Source organism: Arvicola amphibius, chromosome 2, assembly GCF_903992535.2.
Source record: "Arvicola amphibius chromosome 2, mArvAmp1.2, whole genome shotgun sequence".
Lineage (NCBI taxonomy): Eukaryota > Metazoa > Chordata > Mammalia > Rodentia > Cricetidae > Arvicola > Arvicola amphibius.
The window spans coordinates 8090379-8111080 of NC_052048.2; the positions used below are offsets into that span (position 1 = coordinate 8090379).

The 20702-nt window shown below is 42.3% G+C and overlaps 1 protein-coding gene across 2 annotated transcripts; it reads right to left on the reverse strand.

Moving 5' to 3' along the window:
- Window positions 1-55: 55 nt before the first annotated feature.
- On the reverse strand, window positions 56-18730 carry Pyroxd1 (pyridine nucleotide-disulphide oxidoreductase domain 1). 2 transcript variants are annotated; one of them, XM_038320462.2, is made up of 12 exons: window positions 18591-18730; window positions 16108-16188; window positions 12823-12942; window positions 12015-12143; window positions 9805-9878; window positions 6651-6811; window positions 5144-5244; window positions 4207-4339; window positions 3106-3215; window positions 2459-2581; window positions 1367-1504; window positions 56-525 (listed from the first exon to the last, which is right to left on the reverse strand). In XM_038320462.2, the coding sequence occupies exons 1-12, from the start codon at window positions 18663-18665 to the stop codon at window positions 277-279; spliced, it is 1494 nt and encodes a 497-aa protein (XP_038176390.1). In that variant the 5' UTR covers window positions 18666-18730; the 3' UTR covers window positions 56-276. The 2 variants fall into 2 exon arrangements, with proteins under 2 accessions (XP_038176390.1, XP_038176389.1); XM_038320461.2 differs by having other exon boundaries at window positions 3106-3218.
- Window positions 18731-20702: the final 1972 nt, after the last annotated feature.

The following is a 20702-nucleotide window of genomic DNA, read 5'->3' on the forward strand; positions in this document are numbered from 1 at the left end:
AAGCCCTGGCCTTATTCTGATGTTCAGGCAAAGACGGATCTGGTACACAAGTGCATTTGTGGGAATCAAGGTTTATTGTCAACGCTGTATTAGGAATGTTCACCTGCTAATTAGTCATTAAACTGAGTTCACCCTGAAAGTTCGTGACTCCTTCCAACCAGGAATTTAGCTTCTATATTCTTGATTTGTGGGGCCATTCACTTGGTGCAGGTGTTAGTTTTCCCAATTTGTTTCCTTTCTCCTTATTTTGAACTTATTCCTGAAGAAATTCTAATGTCAGTCAAAATAATCCTCTATGTCGATATCTGGATCTAGGAGATCCTCTCCGTATGATGAAAGGTCCATCTGGTTTAAAATTAAATTTTCAAATGTTTCCTCTAAATCAGTTTCACCAATTAAGACAGCTCCCATCATGCGTCCATTCTGCATGATGACTTTGACATACTCTTGTCCTCTGGTGCACCTCAGCATTAACTCGTGATCTGAGCCTAGGCCTTGTGCATTGTATTTTCCCAGCAGCACAACCTGCATGAGGATGAAAAGGTCATTTTTTGGAGTAGCTCCTGACAACTCCCCACAAATAACATAATGTCCAGTTATCTGGGTCATGTAGCTTAAACAGGAAAAAAAAAAAAAAAAAAAAAAACCAAAATACTATTCCGTAGTCTCACAGTGGGAAGGGCTCAAAGAAAGCATTTGAATGGCATGAACATACTCTGTATATAACACTGCCACACAGCCTACAGTCACATTAAAGATCTCATCATTAATATTTTAACACTGAAAGTCACTGAAAGTAGAAAATATATGTGGATGATAATGCTACCCAGTCTTTATAAACGTAGGTGTCTACACACACACACACACACACACACACACACACACACACACACACACACACACACAAAAAGTGAACCACATTTTCCTGGAGTCATGGCTTAAAGATTTACTATGCAACTGAACCAGACCCTTCCTCAGAAGTGTAGGTGTGCTTTCTCTTTTCTCTTAAGTCTAGTTTAGGAAAGAGACCTGTCTCAGAAGGAAGAGAACTAAGAATGGTAAACACCTGCCAGAGCTCCTGTTTTTTTCCTGAGGGGTGTGTGTGCATATGTGTGTGCTTGCATCACGTGTATGCAGGCACCCATGGGGGCCAGAAGAGGGTGTTAGACCTCCTGGAACTGGAGTTACAGGTGGCTATCTAAAGTGGAAGCAGTGAACTGAACTCACATTTTCTCAAGATAGGCAATAACTGCTAAGCCATCTTTCCAGTCCCCAAAATATCATTTTTGATAACATAGTTTAAACCATAATTATTTGAGAAAAGAGCCACAGCTGCCATACTTTCAAGCAAAAAGGGTATTCTTACCTTATAGTTAAAGAATTTTGTGACATGAGCAAACAGTTCAAAGCTGAAATCCATGTCGCTAGACTGTCCCAGACCAGCTGCAGCCATGCACTTGGCTGCATACCAGCCCATCTGCCGTGCCTGGGTCCACAGTCTCATCTGAAATAGTGGGAATGGTACTTTATATTACTTCTGAATATCATCTGAATAAATTATATCCATGTGTGTGCATGTGTATGGGCACATTCGTGAGCATGAATGTGAGTGCACGCATGCTATATGCATGTATGAATGTCAGTGGACACCTTGAGTCCCCGCTTGCTTTCTACTCTGTTTGAGGAGGGGTCTGTTTCTCAGCTGGCCTCCTGACTCTCAATAGGCATGTTGGGTTATAGTAGCTTATGACGACTCCAGCTTTTACAGTCTGCGAACTCAAACTCTGGCCTCCAGGCTTGTGCAACAAGAGCTTTTATACCCACTCGCCTCCATCTTCCCCACAGTTTCAGTCTTAGAAATTCCCTTATGTGTACTTCCAGTGACTTTGTTCCAGATCGTGCTATCTTTACTGGTCACAGTGAACACCCGTCAACATGACTGCATCACAAACACATCATAATAACTTAATTAAGTTAACAGCTTTATGCCAGGCCATATCCAGAGCCATCCTGTTGGCTGTGGGTTGAGTTGAATACACCTGACAGAAATTCATTGAACCTGAAATTCCCCTAAGTCTGCATTATGGGTGATATAAAGCTAATTGTTTTTCATGCAAATCAGAACATAGAAATATGAAATTCACTCAGAATAAAAGATATCTGCTTATTTTGAGCTGTTGTTCCCTTGTATCAGATTATGACATAAAGTTATAGTTTGTCCTGGAGGGGTTAAGCAGAAAAGAAAGGTAACCCCACAACTCTTTCTAATTAAAAACATTTCCATCTACTGCAAAATGAAATGACTTTAAAGTAGGAATCTGTTACTTGTCCCCAAACCACCAGTGATGGCTTCCAGTTGAAGAGGAGAAAAGCTGGAACAGAAACTTGGGCTCATGGTAGTAACTGCTTTATTTTCACTGGGAATCGGCTAGACACATGGTCATAGGTACAGGCTCACCTGCTGCCAGACTGGGCTCGGCTGCCAGCATGCAGTACAGATGTCTCCAGCAGCATAGATGTCAGGAAGTGACGTGCGCATCTGGTCATCCACTTTCAGGCCGCCATCTTCTCCTAGGTCAAACTAAACAGTTTGTCACTAGCATTAGGATGACAAAAACAGGAAGTCTGAGCAAGCCAAGCCTGTACGTGTTAACCAAGCTCTGATCAGAAAGATAAAAGCAGCCACACAGTGTAGACACCTGGCCAGAATGTCCAGGGATTCACTTCTATCTGGGACCTCAGTAAGTCCCAGAATTTTAATATCAAAAATATTCAATAGTCTTGTTTACCCCAACCCCAAGCAGAAGAACATTCTTTAGCACTTCTAATGCTAAAATGCTAATGTAACAATCTGTAAGATTTACTCTTTGAAAATTCATACAGGGCAGTCCCTCATCAACCTTTAGATAAACAAATTGGACATTACATCTTTAGATAATACTTAAGCTGGATTGTAAGTATTTAGGGATGCTAAGTAGAAGAGAATACTGTAAATCAAGGCAGACATAAGCCACAGAGTTGCTGCCATCTTACGTTACAGTTAACTAAAATGAGGACTGAAAGTAGATATGATAAAGATTAGGAAGTGGACAGAATTCACCTTACATTGTTTCCGTGGAGGAAAGGGTGTACATTTGGTGTGACTCCCGTAGCACTGACAAGGAAATCACAGCCATAGATCTTCCCATTGGTTAGTTCCACATACACAGGCCACACTTCTTAAAAGAAAAAGAAGAGAATTCAGTTCTCAAGAGTCATCTTGAGCAGTTACTCTCAATATCGTGTGAACGGAAAGAAACAGAAAGGGCAGGCGGCTTTAGTCCTGTAGTAGAGGCTGTAGAGGCTGTAGTCCTCTTGACTACAGAAGGTCGTCTGGCTGGGACAGCTGAGCGCAATGACATTGTTTTGTGTTTGGCAGCTTCAAAAGCATAGTGCTCTAGGGGACTAAACACAGTCCTTTGGACGTGGGCAGAGACATTAACAGGAAAATTAAACTGATGATCACTTTCTAAGTTAATTGTGAAGCAATTTGATTAGTACTTCATGTCACTCAGCATTTAACCCCGCTCTTCTTGATGTTTCTCCTCACTGTCCACAACCCCAACTCTACCATTCTTTTTCCTAGAAAACACTAGACGAGAACAGAACATTAGCCGCCTAACTGCAGTGTTGGCAATCCACAGACTGTGCCTGGAGGAGTCCCTAGGTGGTGTAGAATGAGACCGGGCGTCTGCACTTTGTCCCAAACACAGAATTTTAAATTTGATCTACAAGTTATGTTACTTACAGCTGTGTTACTTGTGAAAGCTTCCATTTTGTTTTGATCTGTGAAATACCGACTAACTCACTAGGTCAGGTTATAATGGTCCAAATACTGTGAACCCAAATAAAATGGAAAGCCTCATAACATGGAATTTATTAGAAAATTTAACCAAGAGCAGTGAAATTAACTAATAGTTTTTTTAAACCAATTTTTATATGAAAATGTGAGTTTAAAATGGAACACCAGGCAGTGGTGATGCATGCCTTCAATACTACCACTTGGGGGTGCAGAGGCACGTACATCTCTGAGTTTGAGACCAGTTTGGTCTACAGAGTGAATTCCAGGACAGCCAGGGAGGCACAGAGAAACAAACCCTGTCTCAAAAAATTAATATATATATATATATATATATATATATATATATATATTTTTTTTCCTTTTACCTTTATCAACTGTAACTGACTTATGCTGATCCTTTGGAAAAGCCAAGGGCTTTTTCTTCATAATCTTAAACTCCTCTTGAAGGTAGATTTTCTTGACTTCACACTTGGTTTCAATGTGAATACTGTGTGAAAACTGGACAAAATGAATACTGGTCAGCACAATCCAGACAGTGCCTGCTGAGACACAGATATTGTAGTATAAACACAGCATGCTGATGCTCCCAAATACACCTCTCAAAGTCTGTGCAAAGGTGAGCAAAATCCACCCGACACTTGAAATGCCAAGGATGACGGACGTGGCAAGTAGAAGAGGCAATCTGGAAATCCACGAAATTCTACAGGTTTTCACTGCGGTGTGGCCAGCACACCAAGGAGGCAGCAGGCACCTGTGTTCGCTGAAGGACTCTTAAAACCCCGGATGGTAAAACTGCATAGGAGTCCCAGGAATTCTGGAGAAAATGATTTCACACTATTCTTATCCCCAATTAGACTCCGTTTAGGCAGCTCCCCTTCTACCCACCAAAGCCAGAAAAGGTTTCAGTGCAAATACAGACACATTTATATTCTTGAATTTTTGAATGACAGCAATTTTGTAACTTAAAAAATTGAAAGTTATCTATTAAGTGAAAGCAAGTTACCTACTTACTCAATGAAAATATGACATATTTGTTTTGACTCCACCTAGTAACCCTTGTAAGCACTTTGTAAGGGTGCTGCAAGCATTAAAAGGACCTTTAGCAGAAGACTGAGAACTGTGGTTTACCCCTGTAGTCTGCAAGTAGACATAGCCAGCTCTGCTGTTAGAAGGAAATATTTGCTATTTTGGGTGGGCATCTGGGTCAGTAGGTTTGAAGACCTTTCTTACATAGTATACTTAAACTCAGGTGACCCAGAGATTTGGCGTTTGGGTGGTTGGCATCGGTTTATAGAAACATACCTCTTCTGTTCCCTTCAGATCCAAGCCTCCATGCCAGTCTGGTCCGAGGGCACTGCCCACGTTTTCAACTTTAGCTTTGACTCTGTTTTCCTTTCTCGCTCCTAAGAAATGAACTCAGATGATTTTAAAATGGCTGGACAGAGAGTCAGTCATCTCTGGAGCCTTTGGGCAATGTCCTGATTCTCAGGCAGACATGCAGCATGGTGGCACGTCTCTGTCTTAGCTGCTTTGTTCACTGAGTGTTCTGTGACAATGACAGAATGGGTGACCTTTCACTGACACTGTCTCAGCACCCAGTGTGACTCAGGGTTACACACTTGCCAACGTAAGAGTGTGAAAATTAGCTATTAGAGTCTAAATTCTGTCAATCTGTAGCCTCTCCAAAACTTAGAAAACTCACTTAGAATTTTATGAGCCCAAAGCTTGTTTGAAGTCTATTAAATATAAACTAGTGGGTATTGTTCTCAGTGGACTTTTTAGAAAGTAGTCTTGGGCATTGCTTAGTTATAGCAACTGTTTGACAAGATGCAAATGGCCTGGTTAATTCACTTAATTTAAAATTCCTATGTGTATTAAATGTCTATTTTTTAAAATAACTAAGAAAAAGTTGTTCAGATTTTGTTTTGTTTTGAGATTGGATCTTACTTCATAGCCCTGACTGGCCCAGAATGCACAGAGAGCCTGCCACCTACTCTTGTCACTGAGATTAGAGGTGTATGCCATCATACCCTTTATTCGTTTCTTTTTACTTTGGTGTGTGTGTATGGGTGCTTTGCCTGCATGTATGTCTGTCTACCAGTTGTGCTCTTGGTTCCCTTGGAGGCCTGAAGGAGGTGCTGGACCCCTCAGAACTAGGGTTACAGATGTTGTGGGCATCTTTGTGGGTGCTGGGAACCAAACTTGGGTTTCCTGACTGAGCCATCTCTCCAGCCCCCAATATATTTTCTAATCTAAAAACTTCATATGGGACAGTATGAGCAAGGAAGTCAAGACCATGAGGGATTCACCCACTGAAACAATGTGATTGAGCTAATGGGAGCTCACCAACTCCAACTGGACTTGGAATGAACAAGCATGGGATCAAACTAGTCCATCTGAATGTGGTTGACAGTTGGGGCAGACTGAGGGGCCAATGACAATGGCACTGGGATTTGTTTCTACTGCATGTACTGGCCTTTTGGCATTCTATTCTCTTTGGATGTATACCTTGCTCAACCTGGATGTAGTGGGGAGGGCCTTGGACTTTCCACAGAGCAGGGTGCCTTGCCCTCTCTTAGGATTGGAGGGAGGTGAGGGGAGGGTGTGTGGAGGAAGTGGGAGGAAAATGGGAGGAGGGGAGGAAGTGAGAATTTGGATTGGTATTTTTTTAAAGTAATAAAATAAAATAATAAAAAAGACATAAAAGTAGATATCCATGTTCCTGCCCCCTAAATACTGTTTACTGAATTTTCTTATAGTTAAAAATTAGTTTCATCCATGAATGAAATAAGCCAGATATTGCACTTACCTTCAACGGTGTATATGGTTCTTCTATGAGCAATTTTAGCCTCTGATTTTTCAGACATGAGCTTGGAAATCAAAAACTCTGCTGCGCCTGCGTCAAAGAAAGTATTCCCAATGGCTTTATCCTTTATGGCCCAAATCACTTCACAGCCTTCAATTTCATACCTAGGAAGAATGTTACAATTTTCTGTAGAAAAGTTCGGGGAAAAAAAATCTCTGCAAATAAAGGCTGTCCTGTGCAGCAGAAGTAAAAGACACAGACTATAAAGGGGAGTGTAGTTCACTTTAAGGACAGTAAGACTTTAGCTGTGCGGTAGCGCACAACTTTAATCCCAGCACTCAGGAGGCAGAGGCAGGAGGATCTCTGTGAGTTCGAGGCCAGCCTGGTCTACAAGAGCTAGTTCCAGGATAGGCTCAAAAACTACAGAGAAACCCTGTTTAAAAAACAAACAAACAAAATAAGAGTTAAAGTAGAATACATACTAAAGCAAGTTTATCAACTTTACCGAAAGAACCCAGTGACGACATGTACTGAGTACTACACAACACACATCACAATGACTGTCCTCTCTGTTCAGTGGACAACACAGACATAGAAATGTGCTCAAAGGGTTCTAGGGTACTTTCTGGCTGTGACAGAAGCAGTGACGTATGTATGTATGTATGTATGTATGTATGTATGTATGTAAGCATGTATGTACGTTATGTATGTATGTACGTATGTACGTATGAACAGATGATACGACCTAAGGGCACTGAAAACACTGCTTCATCTGGTGACTTTCCTACATGCTCATGTCAAAAGGTTGGAAGGAGGCTTGCATGTAACACCTTCATGCAGTATAAAGAACTACCACCTGCTTTAAATTCCCTCACCCAGACCATCTAGCTAAAGAGATCCCGTTCAGAAGAAGACAAGGAATGTAAAGGGAAAAACACAGGCCTTTGGAAAGCAAGCTGGCCTCTCACCATTCACCAGCTAACCAAGCTCCCGGCACCTTATTTACCTAGGTTTGGACACTAAGAATGCTGTGTGCATTCCACCCACTCCCTGATGGACATCATCATTCAGATAATCATGAAATTTTGCAGAGACTTTCTGCTATTCAGTAAACTGTTACGGTAAAACTAATGTATATGTGGACAGTCTTAAACAAACTGGGTACACAGCCCTCCTACCACAGGACACTTGGATTTTACAACAAAGAGTATAATGTATTCTTTATCATTTAAAACCTCCATTGCCCTTGCATATGCATCATGTATGTGGGTGCATGTGTCACAGCATGCATGTGAAGTTGGTACAACTTTATGGAGTCCATTCTCTTAAAAATGTTTATTATCGTGTGTCTGTGTGTAAGCATATGCATCATGGTGTGTATGTGGAAGTCAGAGGACAACACTGGAATGAGCTCTTCCATCTATATATGGATGGGTTTAGGGGCTGTACCTGCTAAGCCATCTTGTTACTCAATTTTCCCCATTGCTATGGTATAAAGTACTGCCTCTTTATTTGTAGGCTGGCAGGATGACTTTTCAAGACGAATCAACAGCCAGATGATAGACAAAGGTTTAGTGCATGTGACTCCATGATACCTGAAGTCACATTCTGATACACGGGTAAGACTCCATTGCCCCAACCAGGCCAATGAACACTCATAGTCACCGAGTTTCTGATTACTGGGAGGACATTTGAGTTGGTCCTTCTCAGCCTGTATAGCATTGCTCATCAGAAGAAAGCAGAGAACATACTTGCAGGTAACATTTCATATCTTATACTTAAGCATGCTTATGAAATGCTTTGCTATTTATAATTTGGAAATCTTTGTATTTAATTCATACTTCTTTCTAAAAGTAATGTCACAGAATACAACAATGTGGCATAGCATCCCCATGACTGACTAGCAGGCCAAAATTATATCTGTAATCATGAGAGACTCCTGGGCTAGCTTTCTCCCAAGAGTACCCACTAATCCACTCCCCATAATGCTAACAGGGCTCTCTTGGCGAGATACCAAAGCATGATGCCATTACACAGGGAGCTACTTCCACGTTAGAAACTGCTCTACAGAAATACATTCCAGGTGTTATGACTTTATGAAATTATGGAAATTATTTGTTGTGTGTCTTTGGAAGGGACAGCAACAAACTGCCTTTGGAAGATCAGCGGGAACAGTAACTGAGATAAAGGTAAAGATAAAGTAACTGAGGGGACAGCATTGGCCTCTGGAGTACAGAATGGCACAGAACAGAAGGGGTTGCCTGTCACTTTTCATCATGAGTGATGATGACTCAGATCACAGAATCAGGAACTACATGGTAAGAGACCTTCCTCCTACCAGAGCTTGCCAGATACAAAGCTGTAAGTTAACTCAAGTAATAATCACCAGTCTCCAAAAAAGGTCAAGAAAGAGTTAGATGCTGTGAGATTCTGAGCAGGAAAAAGGTTTCCAGTGTAAGTTACAGTAATGATACCCATTGGATGCTTCTGGAAGTAGCTAGAGGAACATGTGCAATTCCCCTTCACCTCTCTGCTCAGCTCAGCTTCTGGGTGGACTCTAGTTTCCCTGCATAGCACCAAAACCGCCACAGTCATCTGAGGGATGGTCACCCTTGCACTCAGGTGCCCAATGGGGTGGCTGTCCTCTAAAGGACAGGTATACCCGAGGGATCACCACCCTCGTGCACAGGTACCCAATGGGGTGGCTGTCCTCTAAAGGACAGGTATGTCCGAGAACACATTTGTATTAATGTGTTCTCAAATATTTCTCCAGACCCAAACTCCAGAGCTGGGAATAACACACATCCTGATCAGCATGACAAATGCTGGGGTTGCCACCTGGACAGGTAATGCGTGAGCAGCGCATGGTGGGTAGCAGTGATTACTAATGGTACACACACGTAGATTATTAGACAGTGCCCAATCACAGAACACATCATGAGTCAGACCAGCTCAGGTCAAACACATACTACACCCTGCATATTTAGAGGAATATTTCTGCAACTTGAGTTATGCAAGGGTTAAATAGTAAAGTGGGTTTTCTCTTTGAAAGCACAAGGGAAAGTATGTGTATTTCTCTTGACTTTAAGATGTGTTTTCTCATCTACCCAAAGCATCATCGTTCTCATAGTATCCCTGGTATTAGAGACACACTTACACCAGCTCAAGCGCAATGCCACCATTCCCGACGATCATTATCCTCTTGGCTTTTGTAAGCTGTTTCTGAAATTCCTGTGTTAGAAAGAAACAATGAGACAGCATTTTGTCAGAGTAGAGGCATCACTAATAATATTCTAAACATGGGTGTTTTATAGCTTACAGTGGGACAAGAAAATAAAATGTATTCCCCTGTCTCAGGACACTTCCTCCCAATTAGCATTATGGCCTCTCTTGCTTCCAGGTGGTCATGACTGCAGCACCTCCTACCTTTGTGTCACCGTGGACCTCGGCAAGAGATGCTGTCTGCATCACCTCATCCTCGTGCTTGACTCCACATCTGTCAGCAGCAGGCTCAATTAAAGGCTTCCCTGCAGTCCCTCCCTTCTACAGCTCCCAGGACTGAGACTCAGGACACATGAGGATTAGTAGTCACTGGCCTTAGCAGCTCCTAACAAGATGACCTGGGATGAGCTACTAACTTTCCGTGTCCCATGGTGTCCACTACAAAAAGTAAAAGAGTCCCTGTCTCTCCCAGTGTTTGTGTCAGGATGATGAGACACATATATTTGTATATGGGACATGACATATACAAAGCTTAAGAGAAGCTAGAAGAGAATTCCTAGCATTAATTCAAGAAATGTTATCATTTTATGACAATGCCTCTTGCACCACTTTCCCTCATGATTAAGATGAACTCAGAGTAGCCTGTGGTCCTCCCGGCACTTCACAAATACAGGTGTCCCTTGCTTTAGAGTGACTTCAGAACAAAGAATTCATTTGTCCCTTCTAAGTAATTACCACCATTAACTTCACTTAAAAACATATATCACTGACTAAAACTGGCTTAAATTCTTCAAGACAAAACCCTGAAGTTTTAATTTGCTGCTCATAAAGGGTCAGGTCTTATAGAATCTCTATAAAGAACACAGACATAGAGATAAAAAGCACACATTTAAACCATACATGGATTTAACCAGAGGCTGCTCATTCCTATCCTGGCCAACCAGACCCGAATAATCACATAGAAAATATATTAATTACAACACTGTTTGGCCTATTAGCTCAGGCTTCTTATTAACTAACTCTTACATCTTAAATTAACCTATTTCTATTAATCTGTGTATCACCACAAGGCTGTGGTCTACTGGTAAGGTTCAGGGGTGTCTGCTCCCTTCAGCAGCTACATGGCATCTCTGTGACTCTGCCTACTCTCTCTCTATATCTCTCCCTGCCTGGCTCTATTCTGCCCTGCTATAAGCCAAAGCAGCTTTATTCATTAACCAATAAAAGCAACACATATACAGAAGTACTTTCCACATCACACGGGTACTGATTAGTCACCCTAGAATAACCACACTTGGTTACAGTTACCATAGAATAACCATACTTGAGGTGCACTGAATGGTTACCATAGAATAACCATACTTGGGGTACACTGAGTGATTACTCTAGAATAATCAAACTCGGGGTGTACTGAATAGTTACCCTAGAATAACCATACTCAGGGAGCACTGAGTGGTTACCCTAGAATAACCATATCCGGCGAGCACTGAGTGGTTACCCTAGAATAAGCAGCCTGGAGAAAATCTTTAGCCACTTTATAAAGAATATGGATCATATAAATGCAGTGTAATCATATCCTTGCCGGGTGTGGAGATGAAACCAGTTTCTTAGTAACAAGAGCTGACAAGCCCTGTCATAGTGAAAAAAAATGAGCTGTGCTTCATGGAAAGGTAGCTTTATGCGGGGGGAGGTGGGGGGTGGGAGGTGGGAGGGTTTGCTTCTTACAGCGCAGAGCAACAAGCCAAGCAAGTTCTGGAATTACAGTCACAAAGATCTTGGAAATATTATTATTAATTTTTCTGAAGAATTACTAGGAAATCTGGGAAAATGATTGTTATACTGTTAGGCTGCAAATCTCATATTCCCAGTACAGAATGATGAACGTGTGTTGATGTAATGTGTAATACCCAACATGGTCTTGGTATCTTTGAGTGTCACAGCCAAAAGAGCAGGGAGTCAATTTTAGCTAAAACCATGTAATCATTAGCCAAAGTGAAGCTGGCAACAGTAAAACAAACATTTGGTGGCTTCTGAATGGTGGGTAGGAACTGCCTCACAGAAACAGCGTGGCGTCAACATCAGTGAAGCACGGCCATTCACAAGGGACCCTCCTTCCCTTTCGTAGACCCGCCCTTAAGACATCACCTGAGCACTGTCCGTATCGCGGATTCCTAACACGTATGGATTTCCCTCACAGATCAACCTCGGCTTAGCTCCAGCACACAGGCAGAGTTTCTTATACACATGCTGACGGCCGTCTTCTGTGACGATACACTGTGAACACAGGGCAAGAAAGGCAAAAGCAAACAGTTGAGACAAAAGAACACATGGGCAGCTGATGCTCAGTGACAGTGTGTGGGATTTCCCTCTGTGTGCTGTGATTACCATTGATAAATAAAGGAACTATAACAGAGCTATAGAGGAACAGAGCTAGGTGGGGGAAAACTAAGCTGAATGCTGGGAAAAAGGAGGCAGAGTTAGAGAGAAGCCATGGAGCTTCCACTGGAGACAGAATCGCTGAAACTTTGCTGGTAAGTCACAACCTTGTGGAGATGCACAGATTAATGGTGATAGGTTAAATTAAGATGTAAGAGTTAGCCAATAAGAAGCTAGAGCTAATAGGCCAAGTAGTGATTTAATTAATACAGTTTCTATGTGATTATTTTGGTTCTGGGCAGCCGGGACGAACAGGCAGCTCCTTTCAACGACAGTGATTACAAGGTAATTGAGGGAGTGTACATTATATAGTGTAACGAGCACTGGCCATAATCCATGCCGAGAGTCTGATGGAAACTAGCTTTCCTGCTCTGGAACAAAGAGGTTTGCATTAACAGAATTTAATCTACAATTTAGGGGCTTAAGCCATGGTGATGATGGAGATATGATTAAAAGAAGTGCGACAAAACCTGGAATTTAACGTTAGGAAAAATCATTTAACAAGAGAAAGTCTTACATGTTCTTCACTTTTCAGCTGTCTTACTCCCGACTCTATGACCTTAATGTTGGGAAAGCGATTTTCCAATAGGGTACTTGGCTGTTCTTCAACATCAAATTCTTCCAAAACTTTAGAGACCTTTACGAGATCAAACAAGAAATGCACATTTAAAGAAGGTATTTCCTTTATCCTATACAGTACTATTTCATGCTCACAAACAAGAAGGTTAGCCAACTGCACTGAGGGCACCTATGTCCCTCAAAGACCCACAAGTTAAAGGCTTGGTGGTCTCGGTAGGAGGTGGTGCCTAATGCAGGGACGTCAGGCCCTTAGACGAGGGTATTGCAACCTCGGTGCCTCCTCTCTGTCTCAGCCTATATGAAGTAGGCAGCTTTGTTCTACCACATACTTCAACAATAGCCTTCTCACAATCTGGAAAACAATGATCCACCTAATCATGGACTGACCCCTCTTTCATCCATGGCACTGACTACCCGTAGGAGCAAGTGTGTTACTCCCACTGTACGCCAGGACCTTGTACTGTACCCAGGACGCAGTCGGCATTCTGTAACTACTGACAGAACCTGAAGTGCCACACTTCCTAGTAGAACTTTTGGTAGAGGATGATACTCTCAGACATTCTGTCATGGTGACAGCTTGTAGTATTAGGAGCTGCGGGCCCCTTGTTCCATCGCCTGGCTAGCTTACACCCGAAATAACCACACGGAAATTGTATTAATTTAATTACTGCCTGGCCCATTAGCTCTAGCCTCTTATTGGCTAACTCTTACATATTTGTTTAACCCATCTCCATTAATGTGTATTGCCACTTGACTGTGGCTTACTGGTATGAGTCGAACCAGCGTCCGTCTTGGGTAGGAGAATCATGGCATCTGCCACACTGCCTCTTCCTCCCAGAATTCTGTTCTGTCTACTATGCCCACCTAAGGGCTGCTCTATCAAAAGGCCAAGGCAGTTTTCTTTATTCAACCAATAAAAGCAACACATAGAAAGAAGACCCTCCTACACCATTTCCCCTTTTTCTGTTTAAACAAAAAGGAAGGCTTTAACTTTAACATAGTAAAATTACATATAACAAAACAGTTATCAAGCAAGAATTACAGTCACAATATTTATATCTATTTTATCTTTTATCATAACTAAGGACAGCTATAACTATCTATCTATTCTTCAACTCCATCAAAGACTCCAGAAGGATATAACATGACCTAAGTAAACAAGAAGTAAGCAACTTCCAAAACTCTAGAAATGACAGAGACATCTCACTGCCTAGATAGTCACCCAAAGATCCTCTGTACAGTTGGGGCATCCATCTTCAGCCTTCAGGCCCATAGTATCCAGCAGACATTTCCATGAAGCAGGAAATTTCAAAGACAGTTCAGTCACTATCTGCTGTGTCCTGCAGAATGTCTCACAGACTCTTTCATGAGTCAGGAACCCCAAAGGACCATTTCACCTTTAGGCAAGTTCAGCAGTCCTCTCTCTGCAGGTTCTCTGTGTCCAGTTTATGCAACAGTCCAGGCAAGAGCAGTTTCTTGCCCAAATGTCTAACCACTCCATAAGGAGCCTCTTCAATGCCCATCTTCCTCTTGAAGTAGCTGGTGCTGCCAAAAGCAGACGTGTCTCATTGTCATGAAAAGCCCTAAGTTATTAAAACATTAAATGCCATATTCTGTAGTCTTTGAAAGATATGAAGAATGCCTATCTAACTGAAATATATCTCTATATATCTAGAAAATCTAACTAACATGACTACAAGCTTGACTATTATCGATGATTATCTATTAACAACCTATATTTCCTAATTATAGATTACATTTTTAAATAAACTACACAATCATAATACCTTAACCAAGACCAGAAATACATATACATATAACAAAATTGACCTTAAATTTATATCAACAAAGCAAAATTTATACCAAAGTAAATTATTCATATCTATATAATATCCCCCTTTAAATGTAAAAGAACATTTACAAACAATAACTGTGATTATTTCGGGTATAAGCTAGCTGGGCGAAGGAACAAGGGGCCTGCTGCTCCTAATATTACAGAGAGTAGCATGGGAGAATTGTCTATATTCTGTCAATCATGTTTTAAATAAACACTGATTGGCCAGGCAGGAAGTATAGGTGGATCAACCAGACAAGAAGTAGAGGCAGGGTGAAGGAGAACAGGAGAATGCTGGGAAGGAGGAAGCCCATTCCTCCCCAGTCCAGCCCAGACCACGGAAGAAGCAGGATGTGACCTGCCCTGCTGAAAAAGGTACTGAGGCATGTGGCTAACATAGACTAGAATAATGGGCTAACATAAGTTATAAGAGCTAATACAAAGCCTGAGCTAATGGGCCAATGAGTTTATAATCTTATGGAGTTCTCTGTGTGATTTTCTCTGGGACTAAACGCCTGGGGGACCAGGCAGGACAGAAACCCCAACAAGCCCAGCCTTCATGTTACTCATGTTACAACAGCTGATTAGCACATGCATTATAGAGTAGAAGGAGGACTGGGCTCAGCATCTTATGCCCTGAGCTCAACTGTCCTGTTAGTGCTGTGCTATGGTTTCGTTGTTGCTGTTTGTTTGGTTTTTTGTTTTTGTTTGTTTGGTTTTTTGTTTTTGTTTGTTTGCCTCTAAAAGTGTCAGCTAACACAACTTACTTTACTGGTGTTTAACTGAACAGTCAATGTATTTTTTTTAATGTATTCTGGCTTCTCTGCTCTCTTTACCAGGTAACTTTTTTGGTCATCTTTAAACCATTCTTCCCTGTTCTTTAAAACAATCACTATCTCTTTGGATTCCCTCTGTCCTTTCCTACTTAGATTTCTGTAAAGTATTTCATCCTCTGTCCAAACCCTTTACTTCTCTGCTTCCCTATCTTCACCCACAAACAAATTCATAAACATGTATAGCTCAACCTCCCTAGTTTGAGTGACAGACCATAGGTCAGTGCTGGAACCTGGCTGCAAACATTGCATGAAAATCTGATCATATGAGTTGTAATTTCAAGCCTGTCTTCAGGAGCTTTTTACATTCTTCTGAGTTAACAAGGACCCCAGAGACATATGTGAACCACACATAGTGTTATTTACCTTATTAGAGATAAAAGTTAAGAAAAACTTCAGAATTTCCTAATTCAGTTAAAAAAAACTGTATTTAATATACATTGAACACACAGAATTTTAATGGAAAAAGCTTCAGATCTCTCAAAACACAACAAATTCAATGAAAGGGCAGTATTTTACATCTTGGAAGCATTAATTGATCCACAATTGTTCTCACCTGCTTGAAGTTTGTAACTGCTTTGATAACAGGAGAGGCTGTTACCAGGAGAATGTCTTCTTCAGGAAAGGTAACAGCCAGCTGAATTTTAAAGAGAAATGACAGGATAAAAAATATTTTCAGCTATTACTGAATTGATGCCAGAATAGTGATAACGCTGTCTACCTAATAAAACTTCAGTGTTTCACATGTGAAAATCGGTTATTCTGAGTTCATAATGGTGCGGCATTGGTACTGTTAAACTCTGACAGTGCTAAAATAAACAGTCTACTCATGTTAAAGGTGGACAAAGACCTGGATAAGCAAAATCACTACAGCAGTCTTTGGTTGACTCATTTTACATACTAATTTAAAGTTATATGGCTATTACTAACTGTCTGTTTTCATTTATTTTAAATTAATGTTTTGACTTTGATTTCACCGAGGCTAAAATTAAAACAAGTCTCTGATATTACACAGAATCTTGGCATGAGTTTTTCCAAAACTTTGACACTCCCTCTCTGACTGGTTTCAGAGAGGGAAAGACAAAGGCATGTTAACATTCGCTTAAGAAAGTGCAAAGACTTAATGTGCTGTTGTTTTATTATTTCCCCTTCTTCCTCACTCTGGAGGAAGAACACTTGTTCATCTTGGACTCTTACTTCTCTGCCTGCTATTCCTCACAGCCCATAAAGCTGTAACAATTAACACGCCCTTAGGACACGCAAGCGTCCTTTGCCTCAGCTTATTTGAACTTCCTCTATTTGACAATATTTTCTCTCCCCCACCTTTGTTTACTTTTCATATCCTGCAGTCTATCTGTATTTCCATTGCTGGATCAGGTCCTCAAAACTATCCTACTGAGAACCATCTACAAGCTAGCCTCCAGGCTCATACAGCTGTCAACCGGTTGCCACTATCCCAAACACTAGCTAATTAACACTTGCTTTCATTTGAACACTTTTCGCCGCTTGAACACTTTTCGCCGCAGCTCAAAACCATTTGTTTGGAGATTTTTGTTGAACTCTCCGCATGCCATAGAGCCCTATAAAGTCTGAGCCCAGGCAGTCTTCCTTGCTTCTGTCTCCCCTGAGCTTCAAATTAATTATGTCATGCTCTTCTCCACTGCAGGTTACACCGTGGCGTATGCTCTTCTTCTCTATCTGCTAAAACCATATTACGTTGCCTAGAATAAGAACTCTTGATGGGTAAACAGAAGATGACCTCCAAAGATTAAAACCTCAACGTATTTAAATTTCTTCTATTTCTTGTGACTAAAGTGGTTAGTTACAGCAACAAAATAATCTAGCCCTTTTTGTAATATGACTCATCCGATTCACTTGCGTATCGTAGTCAGAGATTCTACATTTGTATGCCTTTGTCCCAAACTTTTGCTGGAGATGAAAGCTTATCTTGGGAGTTCAAGGTACTTTGTTAGAATTACTTTATTAACTAAGGAGTTGGCACCTACCATGAAACTAAATTTCATGTGTGAAGGAAATATGACAAGTGGGTGGATTTTCTGTCCAAATACCAAAGCCTCTTGCCGGTTTGCGTACCATTCCGCCTCGAATCTGGTTTGGCTCTGGCTTCCCAGTTAATTATGCACTTCCCACTCCTTGGGTTTGCCCGGGCCCCCGCAGACCAGGGACAGAAGGCTCCATCAACCCCAACCGCAGCATCCTGCTCACTTGGCCTCTAGCGCTCCAGGAGCCCCGAGCGCAGCAGCATCTGGAGCGCAGCAGCATCTGGCCCACAGCATCCCCTGGCTTTCTGCCAGCCCTGAGCGCAGCAGCATTCCGCCTACTTCAGCCCCTAGCACTCCATCAGCCCTGGGAGCAGCATCCCACCCACTTGGCCTCTAGTGCTCCAGGAGCCCCAAGAGCTCCATCAGCTCCGAGCGCAGCATCCCGCCCACTTCAGCCCCTAGGGCTCCAGGAGCCCCGAGCGCAGCATCCCGCCCACTTGGCCCCTAGCTCTCCATCAGCCCGGAGCGCAGCAGCATCCCGCCCACTTCAGCCCCAGCGCTCCATCAGCCCGGAGCACAGCATCCCTCTCACTTGGCCCCTAGCTCTCCATCAGCCCGGAGCGCAGCATCCCACCCACTTGGTCCCAAGCTCTACATCAGCCCCGGGAGCACAGCATCCCGCCCACTTGGCCCAAAGCTCTCCATCAGCCCCGAGCGGAGCATCCCGCCCACTTTAGCCCCTAGCGCTTCATGAGCCCCGAGCACAGCATCCCGCCCACTTGGCCCGTAGCGCTCCAGCAGCCCCGAGCGCAGCATCCCGCCCACTTGGTCCCAAGCTCTACATCAGCCCCGGGAGCACAGCATCCCGCCCACTTGGCCCCCAGTGCTCCAGCAGCCCGGAGCGCAGCATCCCGCCCAGCCGCACAGCGGAGGGGCGTGGCAAAGGCCGGAAGACCGACCACCGAAGGGGACCGTTCGCAACCTCCAATTCCCCGGCCTGCGGAGTCCGGAAGGGGCGGAGCTCGCTCCCACGAACCTGCTCGGCACACGTGACGCCGGCAATGCCGCCTCCCACCACCACGAATGGCCCCACGGATCGCGCGGCCTCCATGTTCCCGGGCGGCTGGCGACCGACTGGGCACCGGCGACCTGTGACCTGCTAGCCTTCGTCCACCCGGAAGGGAAGCTGCCCTTATAGTCACTTCCGGTGCCTGGTCCACGGACTCTGGACTACGGATGCCCGGAAGCTTCATACTTATTCCATTTGAGTATTTACAGCATCACTTATATTTGAAAGCTTGGACGTGTCGCAGCCTTCCCGGGTTTTATAACTGTTACTACACCCACATCTTAAACTCTCTGTGGTAGAAGCTGCCTTTGAGGATCTTCATGCAACCCTCTCTTCTCATTCTATAGGGGAAGAACTATTAGCTTCTGGAATCGTCTCGATGGCCTCCCTGCACCTAGCAATGGGAGATTTTCATTTGAGGAAGCATGATTCTTTATGACAATCAGATACTATCGAGTTGTTCAGTAAGAAGTTAGTCTCCAGTTCTCAATTTTGAGCTCAGTAAAGATGTGCAGCAAAATAGAGTTGTTTGCCACCTTATCCAATGGACATTTCAGGTATCCCCAAAAAAGATATATTTTTTTTTGTTTGGTGTTCATTTGTATGAGGAATGCCTTTGAGAAATGGGTGGCTTGTTTTCAGGTTTTTCTCTGTAGTATTCTCTATTACCTTGTTTTTATCTTTGTAGGCTTATCTAGGTAGGAATCTTACTGTTATATTGAGGTATTTCTCAGTTGACTCAGTCCAATACTGCTTGTTATTGATGCCCTTTGATTCTTTAACCTCTGAGGATAGCCATTCTGTGTAATAGGAAAACTTGCATATCTAATTATAGATATTTACTGCTTCTCCTAATACTTGTTCTTAACCCAGTTAAATGGTCACAGTTCGCTGCTCGCTTCTGTTTCTAGTTTAGACAGCCTACTGGCAGGAAATAGTGTGTTCTATTTGCTCCATCGTTTTACAGAACATTTGCTGCTTTAAGCTTTGACCAACATTTAGCTCCTGGTGCCCATTGCTTTCTTTCCTCTCTGAACAGGTGCACATATGCTTTCTGCAACTCCTCTTCCTCAATGAGCTATCGATCCTCGTCAATAACTTTAATAACCTTAAACTGGCATAAGGAGTTGTCTCTGTAGTCCAAAAATAACTGGCGATCTTCTAAATTTAGAACAACCCCATTTTATTTCATCCCAACTCCACAAGCATCATAAGACCCTTAATCCTAACGCAGCTATTGTTGAACACAAAACTATAGAAACATAAGTTATATGAAAACAAAAGTAATATGTTTGCTCAAATGAAGAGACATCCCTTCCAACGTAAGGCAATCAACATTCAATTTGACAAAGAAGTCACAGATAAACATCTTTCTGACCGACATGGTTTTTGTTTCACTTCTGTTTTACTTGTCAACATAAATAGAAATATTAACCAATATTCAAACTGCATTCATTTATCAGTTGCTATTATGCTGTACCTAGAACACAAATAAAACAACAACAACAAAAGGCAATGAAGGGATGTTCAAGAATAAAAAAGAATAAATGTTTTTTTTGGAATTTATAATGAAATGGTAATATAGTATTGTTATATATATATATACATATATATATATATATATACATATGGTCTTTATAGACACCGCACACACATGATACACATTCAGGAAAAACATACACAAAATAAAAATAACTTAAAAATCTATACTGCTATGCTGCCAAAGACAATTCCTCAGTTTTTAAGAAATTTTATTTTATTTTGTGTGTGTGTGTGTGTGTGTGTGTGTGTATGATGCATGCTTTGTCTACATGTATGTATGTGTAGCATGTACGTGCAATGCCAGCAGAGCCCAGAATAGGGCATTTGCTTGCCTGGAACTGCAGTTACAGATGGTTATGAGCTGTCATGTGGGTGCTGGGAATAGAATCTGGGTCCTCTGGAAGAGCAGCCAGTGCTCTAAACCACTGAGCCATTCTCCAGACTTTCCTTGGTTTTCTCAAGAATTCTTTACAACATGTCTATGTGTGCATGTGTGTGAGGGTCATCCATCAATGCCTGTTATAATCTTTGATGACT

Excerpts from the sequence above, each read along its gene's own strand:
- Pyroxd1 (XM_038320461.2), bottom strand. The coding sequence starts at position 18,665 with ATGGAGGCCGCGCGATCCGTGGGGCCATTCGTGGTGGTGGGAGGCGGC. Across the intron at positions 12,943-16,107 it reads CAGTTACAAACTTCAAGCAG|GTCTCTAAAGTTTTGGAAGA; the intron begins GTGAGAACAATT and ends GATCTCGTAAAG. Across the intron at positions 12,144-12,822 it reads AGCTGAAAAGTGAAGAACAT|TGTATCGTCACAGAAGACGG; the intron begins GTAAGACTTTCT and ends CTGTGTTCACAG.